The following is an 8,104-nucleotide window of genomic DNA, read 5'->3' on the forward strand; positions in this document are numbered from 1 at the left end:
CTCTGGAAGGTGCATCCACACCAGTGCTGTGGCAGCGAGGTGATCCCAGTGTGACTCTATCCGTATCATTACAGCCTGGTGTGGGGAACAATTCCTACCTCAACAAACCCACCAAGGCACAGCCAGCGGGAAAACCGGGAATTCAGATGTACTCAGACATCCTAACTGAGTTAAATCAGGTTTTACCTTCCCACCCCCTCTGCTGCTGCTTCCCTTCCCCCTGAGGATGCTGTGGCAGCATCCGCACTCACACTCTGGGTAGGGGGGCCCTGGTGGGTGTGAGGACCCTGGTGGCTCTGTCCCTGCCCCCTGCACCGCCTGGCTCTCCTGGTTCTCCTCCTTAATGGGCACAGATTAGTCGCTAACGAAGGGCCATTTGTCCTCCCGTTTGGTGGTTTTGTTTACTCGAGCAGTTTCCCTTTTTCTTTGGCTTCGTGAAGCTGGATCACAGAAACATGGAGGGATCTATCTCTCCTCAAAAAGACAGTTCCTTATTATTGTAGACACACCAGGCATATTCTTTTCAGATCTCTCCTGACTTTGCTGGAGGATGCTCTTAAATGAATATTTCAGAGCTTTGATTTTGACTCAAAGGGAGATGAATATTTATCAATGTCCTTTTTATCCACTGTTTTTTTGGCACTGGAGTGGACTAGGTGTTAAAAATCAATACAAGCCAGGATCAAACACTCTTCCTAGAAACCCACACATCTCCCCACTTTTGGTGCAGGGGTGAGCTGAATTACCTCTACCCTGTTGTCCAGCCCTCGGGGCTGCTCTATCCTTCCCTGTCCTCTCCTGCAGAACCTCTCTGCTGCCGTGGTCTCACCTGTTTAATCCCCAATCCTTGCTGGAATCACAGCATCCCTTTCCATGCCTGCTCCAGCTGGGCAGGGCAGGAGCACTGACCACGCTGGAGCTCCCTGGCTGCTGATGTTCACCCCAGCATCCCTGCTAAGTCATGGATACAGCAAGACATTTGCCTTATTCTCCTTCCTCCTGGGGCTTCCAGGTCTTTCTTTGACAGCCTTGATTTGTGGCTGACTTCACGGTCTCCCAGGCAACATCCTGGCAAGGAAAAGGGAGGTGGGCTCATTTTCTCCACTGTCCCCCCAGGCTCACCCTGCTTCTCACAGTGGTGACATCCACCCCAGAGCAGCTGGGACTGACCTCCACGCCACTGCTGGTGGGCTGAGGGTGAGGCAGGACAGGGCTGGGCTGAGGTAGTGGGAGGAAAAGAGGCCACAGAGGCACCAGAGGTGTTGATCAGCCCTCGGGTGCTGTAATTAGCATGGAGGCATCACAGAATCATGGAATGGGTTGGGTTGGAAGAGGCCTTAAAATTTATCTCCTTCCAAACCCCCCCATCTGTGACTCCTGTGTTCACAGGAGTTCTTGGGTGAGGGAAGAGATGAGGATCTGACTCCATGTTTCAGAAGGCTTCATTTATTATTTTATTATATATATTACATTAAAACTATACTAAAAGAATATAAGAAAAGGTTTCATCAGAAGGCTAGCTAAGAATAGAATAGGAAAGAATGATAAAGGTTTGTGGCTCGGGCTCTCTGTCTGAGCCAGCTGGGCTGTGATTGGCCATTAATTAGAAACATCCAACATGGGTCAATCACAGATCCACCTGTTGCATTCCACAGCAGCAGATAACCATTGTTTACATTTTGTTCCTGAGGCCTCTCAGCTTCTCAGGAGGAAAGAAATCTTAAAGAAAAGATTTTCCATAAAAGATGTCTGCGACACCCATCCACTAGGTTTGGAAGGATTTTGGAAGGTGTCAGCCATGGGCGAGGGTTGTGCAGCCAGACCCTCAAGCCCAGGACACCTCAGATGCCCGAGGAGATCTGTGCTGGGCTCCAGCATCAGACAAATGCTTGTGGACTGGGATATCCACTGAGGTCCAGCTGCTCATGCCTATCCACCATCCCCCAGGGCATCATGATCCTGGTGCTGTGACCTCCTGGAAAAGCTGGAGCTCTCCATGATCCATTCCAGGGAGGATCCCACATCACTCAGCACTGGGGTTGAGAGGGATTTTGTGCCCAAATAATGCCCAGCAGTGGGAGGAAGGTCCATAGTTGAGGACATATCCTGCATCCTTCCAGTGTTCACCTCCCTCTGGATGAGGTTTCCCTCCCTCTGGATGAGGTTCACCCCCTAAGGTGGCTGCTCCCCATCAGAGGGTGTGTTGGTACTTGCATGTAATTATGGAGCTTCCAAAAAGTGGATTTTGTTGGGGAAATAAAAGAAAAACACCAATGAAAATGCACCCAGGGTGCAGCATCTTCCATCAGGAGATCTCCAGTGGGTTTCTCAAGCTGGGCAGGGTTGATTTTCCTTGTTCCCATCTCACCAAACAAGTTTTCCATGGGGGTGATGGGGCAGGAAGATGCAGGAGCTGCCCAGGGCCCACAGCAAGGCAGCAATGGGGCCAGGGATGGACAAAAAGGTCCCCAAGACCTGGCCCAAGAAAGGAGTGGCTTCTGCTAGCCATTGGGCCCATTAGGGTCACACATGTCACCTTGTGCTTCACATCCCGCCAGAGTCACAGTCACTCATGTGCTGCCTCAGTTTCCCCACCTATGAAGTAGATGAAGTGATGCCCTGGGGAAGTTTGTTCATTTTTTTCCCCTACAAACTCCAAGACTTTGCAGGAAAGGGAAGGAGCCAAGGGCTGCTGGGTCTTGCCAGTCCCCATCCCATCCCATCCCATCCCTGCTGCCATCAACTCTCCAAGCTGCACCTCCTCCTTTCTGAGATCTGATCCTTCCTCTTCTCCCTTGCAGGCACCACCTCTGAGCCCGAGATGTTGCCATTCCCAGGTGAGACTCTTCTCTGAAAGTCACTTTTCTCCAGGAAGTTTTGTAGTTGAAAAATGCACTTTTTAGGAAAAAGATGGGATTTGGGGAATTTAAAAAAGGAGATATATTGGTTTGGAATGAAAAGCAGCAAGAAGAAGCTAAACTTCTTTTACAGAAAGAAAATAAAGGTTCTTTATTATCCCTATTCCGCTAATTAGCCTGAGAGGAGAATTTTTCCACCTCCTGCTGAGTCCCTGTCCCTGTGCCATGCACCACACACAAGTAAATCATTCCCTTGATGTGGTGGACCCTGGGCACTTCCATGCCTGCTCCCCATCACCAGTAGCCTGAGAGATCATCTCCATCCATCCCACCAGCTCTGGATGCATTCACTGAGGCTAATAAGAATTTACTAATTGCATCTTGTCACTTGTCACCAAGTCAACACGTGGTGCCACATGTCTGCTTTTCCCTTCACCCTTGGGTTTGCGCCCATTAGCAGAAGGGAGATGATGGGAGCACCACAGAGCCACAGAATGGTTTGGGTTGGAAGGGACCTTAAAAACCATCTCACTCTACCCTGGCATGGGCAGGAACAGCTTCCATGAGGCCAGGCTGTCCAAAGCCCCATCCAGCGTGGCCTTGGTGATGGTGGATCTCATTCCTGGGCTGAGACGTGCTGTATCTCCACAGCCACTGCTGCCAGCAGATGGAGGGGAGCCCGTGTCCCACCAGCAGGGCAGCACCAAACCTTGTGTAGGGGGATAGAATAGAAGAAAATAAAGATAGTGCAGAAAGTAATCTTTCCCCTAAGGAGTTGCAGCTGGGCCAATTATCAAAGATTAGGAGCAGGCCTGACTTGAACAGGCCACAGCTGTGACCAGTGAGAAGAAGAGTGGAATAAAAGAGTGGGGTGGGTGGTTGAGAAGGGAACTGGAGTCAGTCGGCTGCTTTGTGAAGAAGAAAGAGTCAGAGCTCTGAGGAGAAACACCAAGGTGTGAAACTTTTGTGATAAGGAGACGACAGCATGGAACCCCTGCAATAAGATGGTAACAACCTTGTGCTACAGAGAAGGAGCAGGAGACTGATGTAGAGATTTTCCTTAGAGATTTTCTCTAAGGAGCAGGAGTTTGGTGTAGATTTGCTCCCCATGAGGAGGCTGCCTGCTGAGGGAGCTCTGTGTTGCCCTCCTCCCAGAGATCCGGCTCTCCAATGGGCCCAGCCGCTGCCAGGGCCGCCTGGAGATCCTCATGATTTTCTCTAAGGAGTTTGGTGTAGATTTGCTGCCCATGGCTCACTGAGGGAGCTCTCTGTGTCCTCCCCTCAGAGATCTGACTCTCCAATGGTCCCAGCCACTGCCAGGACCGCCTGGAGATCTCATGATTTTCTCTAAGGAGTTTGGTGTAGATTTGCTGCCCATGGCCTGCTGAGGGAGGTCTCTGTGTCCTCCCCTCAGAGATCCGGCTCTCCAATGGGCCCAGCCGCTGCCAGGGCTTGCCAGGGCCGCCTGGAGACCCTCATGATTTTCTCTGAGGAGTTTGGTGTAGATCTGCTCCCCATGGCCTGCTGAGGGAGCTCTCTGTGCCCTCCTCCCAGAGATCCGGCTCTCCAACGGGCCCAGCCGCTGCCAGGGCCGCCTGGAGATCCTCTACAACGGCTCCTGGGGCACCGTGTGTGACGACGACTGGGACGTGGTGGATGCCAACGTGGTGTGTCGCCAGCTGGGCTGTGGCCATGCCATCACCCTGCCAGCTGCCATGACCTTCGGCCAGGGCACCGGGCCCATCTTCCTGGACAACGTGGACTGCAAAGGCTCGGAGGCTGCCCTGAGCGAGTGCTGGAGCCACGGCTGGGGCATCCACAACTGCTACCACTATGAGGATGTGGCTGGGGGGTGCCATGGGCATGAGGGGGGGTTCCTTGAGGGCAAGGAGAGCACGGGGTTACTGTGGAGGGCAAGACTTGGGGGCTGCAGGGCCCAAGGGTCTTATCTCAGAGCTTGACCCGGATCAGCCAAACATCTGTTGCCCTCTCCTCTCACCCCTCTCCTCAATCCAGGTCACCTCCCAGCTCCACAGGCTGGTGCTCCATAAGGTGACCAGCCTGCTTTGTGTTCCTTGTCACTCCCAGATCAGGGACTTTGTGCCCTCTCCACCACAATCCCTGGGGAAGGAGCACATGCCCACCAACGCTCCTGTCTCTGAGTCAGTGGCTGCCCAACTGCTCTTTCCCCTTTTGACTTGTGTTTCTTTAAACTGCTGAGCTTTTCAGTAGGAGATGTTCCTAAAGGTGAGAAAAGCAGTGGAAAAGTGTTTGAACTTGGCAAGTGAAAGTGGAACGGCTCTGTGAGGACCTTTATGTACCCCACACACGTTCCTCCCTCGCTGTGCAAGGTTTGCTCATCAGCCAGGCACCAGTGAGCTGTGAAAGGGAGGCTCTGCAGACCTGGAGCAGCTGTTCTGTGAATCCCCACGTCCTGCAGAAGCAGGGCTTGGAAAAGGAGGGATGGAAAGGCAGGGATGCTGGGTTGGTGGTAGGTTGTACCGACAGCAACCAGAGAACAGAGGTTGTGGATTGAGCAGGGAACTAAATCATGGCATTGTTGGAGAGGAGAGGGAAAGGAGGAGGGGAGCTGGGTCTGAGGGCAGAAGAGAGGCTGGAGGCATTGGCAGAGAGTTCTGGTGCAGCTGCAAACCCCTCTATTTTCAGCTGGGGCTGGTTTGGTGCAGACCCTCCTGGAGCAGTGGGGTGGGAGGGATCTCTCCATCTCCCAGGTGGAGCAGCAGCAGCAGGTGCCACCTCTCCTCTTCCCTTTGCAGAGTTCTCACCCACGCAAGTCAGCGAAGGACCGACCACCAGGACCCTCACAGCCTCGGTACAGGACGGGGAAAGTAAGCTGCTCAGCCTGCAGGGGGACATCCTGCCTGAGGGCAGTGTCACCTGCTGTCCCTCTTGAAGCCTCTCTGAGCTGCAGACCCCCAAACCCCATCATTGTGCTGGCCAGATCCCAGAAATTCCCAAGCTTCCCGAGCCCCATTGCTCTAAAGCTTCATCCCTTCCCCTCTCTTTCTCACTCATTTCCTTTGCCATCGCGGGCACGGTGGCAGCGTTGTGCCACATTCGGGGACACCGCATCCCTCTCACCTCGCGCGCTGCCACCTCCAGGTGACGGCAGCATCCGCCTGGTGAGCGGCCCCGACACCTGCCAGGGCCGCGTGGAGATCTTCTACCGCGGCAGCTGGGGCACCGTGTGCGATGATGACTGGGGCCTGAGCGATGCCAGCGTGGTCTGCAAGCAGCTGGGCTGTGGGCAAGCCCTGGATTACAAGAGCAATGCCTATTTCGGCTATGGAACAGGACGGATCCTCCTGGACAACGTCAACTGCGACGGCAGCGAGCCCTTCCTGTCCGCCTGCTACAGCCTGGGCTGGGGCATCCACAACTGCGGCCACCACGAGGATGCCGGGGTCATCTGTGCAGGTACCAGGCAGGGCACAGCCCTCAGGGTGGGGAAAAACCCAGGGGACAGCCTGTTCTCCAAGCAGAAATGGCCTCACGGAAATGCTGAGATGCTCAAGGCTGGGCAGGGCTCTGTGCTGTGGGAGAATCCTTGTTCCTCATCCACCCTCATTGTGGTATTCCAGAATGGCAACCCCACACCAAGAGCCCAGAGCACGGCCAGGGTGGTGATTTGCAGGGGAAATGCACCTGCTATCCTGCCCCTTCCCTCTGCCATTTCCTTGCTCTGCTGGCTGCAAATGAGCTGCCCGTGTCCGGAAGGAGGGACAGGCTGGCAGGGGCTGGGCACAGTGCCAGGCCCGGCCTGCCTCCCCTTCCCCTCCTGAAATGATGTATTCCTGCCATCCTTCACTGATTACTGTTTATAGTCTTAATAATCCCCCTGAATTCCCTCATTATCATGGCTAATGACGGGAGCAGTGAGTGCCAGTGCTTTCCCCTTCTCACTGTTAATGGACAAAGGGGATGATGTAGGACAAAAGGGACAATTTTTTCAGGCTGGTCCTTTCCTGCCTAAACATCCCCATCCCCTCTGGCACCTCCTCAATAGCACCACCACACCCAGACCTTTCTCAGAGGGGCAGGGGATAATGAAGCATAAATGGCAATGAATCCTGATGATAAATCTCCCAGGTGTCACCTCTGTCCCTCTGTGTCACCACAGGACTGGACACATCCACCATCACATCATTCACCACCTCGCTGGCCCTGGACTCCGAGGAGACCCTCACAGCCACGGCCACAGGTAGGAGGTTGGCAGTCACTCATCTGGGGGTGAAGCTGTGTCCTCTGTGCCCTCTGTGTCCTCTTGTGACCCAGCCTGGCCACCCTGGGGTTCTGCCATGCCTGGGTGATGCTCAAGGGGTGACACTGCCCATGGCAGGGGGCAGCCATGGTGCTGGGGGTCACTGGCACCAACTGGAACGGGGACAGTGGGTGCTGGGTCAGGACCCCTCAATGCCCACATGTCCCCACATTTGTCTCAGCAGTGACAGACAGCAGGGACCAGCCCTCCCAGGCCACCGAGGTGGTCACCACCACGCTCCTGACCATTGAGCAGGAAAGTAAGTGTGCAGCTGCTGCTGGGGCTCCACATCCCTGGGGGAGTCACTCCACATCCCCAGGGCTCCTTCCATGTCCCCAAAGGTCACCCCATGTTCCAAGTGCTCAATCCATGCCCCAGGAGTTATCTCACATCCCCAAGGTTTACTCCATGCCCACAGGGTGCTCACCCCGTGACACCCACCCAAGGGTTCATCCCACATCTCCAGGGATTGCTTCATGCTCACAGTGCTGCTTGGGAATCACCCCATGTACCCAGTGTCACCCCACACCACCAGGACTCACCCTGGGTGCCCAGGGGCTCAGCTGACATCCCCATGGTCACCCTGAGCTCTCCAGATGTTATCCCATACCCCAGAGACTCACCCCATGCCCACAGGGGTTTGCCCCACATCCCCAGGGGGCTGCACCCACATCCCCAGGGCTTACCCCAAAAACCGGGGCTCACCCCACATCCCCAGGGGTTTGCCCCACATCCCCGGGGGGGGTGTACCTGTGTCCCCAGGGGTCACCCCATACCCCTGAGACTCACCCCATGCCCACTGGGGTTTGCCCCACACCCCCAGGGTGTTGCACCCTGACCCCCAGGGGTTACCCCAAAAACCCAGGGCTCACCCCATACCTTTGGAGGGTGAGCAGGGGACACCCTGCGGAGCCCTGGTCCCCCCGGGTCGTGGCCCGCAGGTGGCGGCTTGCGGCTGGCGAAC

At 55.1% G+C, this 8,104-nt stretch overlaps 1 protein-coding gene across 1 annotated transcript in view; it reads left to right on the forward strand.

The window, feature by feature from the left end:
- SSC4D (scavenger receptor cysteine rich family member with 4 domains) overlaps positions 1 to 8,104 on the forward strand; it is a 12,992-nt gene that overhangs the window by 1,285 nt on the left and 3,603 nt on the right. The window contains exons 3-8 of the mRNA XM_031060603.1: positions 2,802 to 2,837; positions 4,413 to 4,717; positions 5,635 to 5,707; positions 5,982 to 6,296; positions 7,000 to 7,080; positions 7,322 to 7,399. Of these exons, the coding sequence (XP_030916463.1) occupies positions 2,802 to 2,837; positions 4,413 to 4,717; positions 5,635 to 5,707; positions 5,982 to 6,296; positions 7,000 to 7,080; positions 7,322 to 7,399 (888 nt within the window). The remainder of the gene's footprint in view (positions 1 to 2,801; positions 2,838 to 4,412; positions 4,718 to 5,634; positions 5,708 to 5,981; positions 6,297 to 6,999; positions 7,081 to 7,321; positions 7,400 to 8,104) is intronic.

The sequence above is a fragment of the Geospiza fortis genome, unplaced genomic scaffold (genome assembly GCF_000277835.1).
Source record: "Geospiza fortis unplaced genomic scaffold, GeoFor_1.0 scaffold425, whole genome shotgun sequence".
Classification (NCBI taxonomy): Eukaryota; Metazoa; Chordata; class Aves; order Passeriformes; family Thraupidae; genus Geospiza; species Geospiza fortis.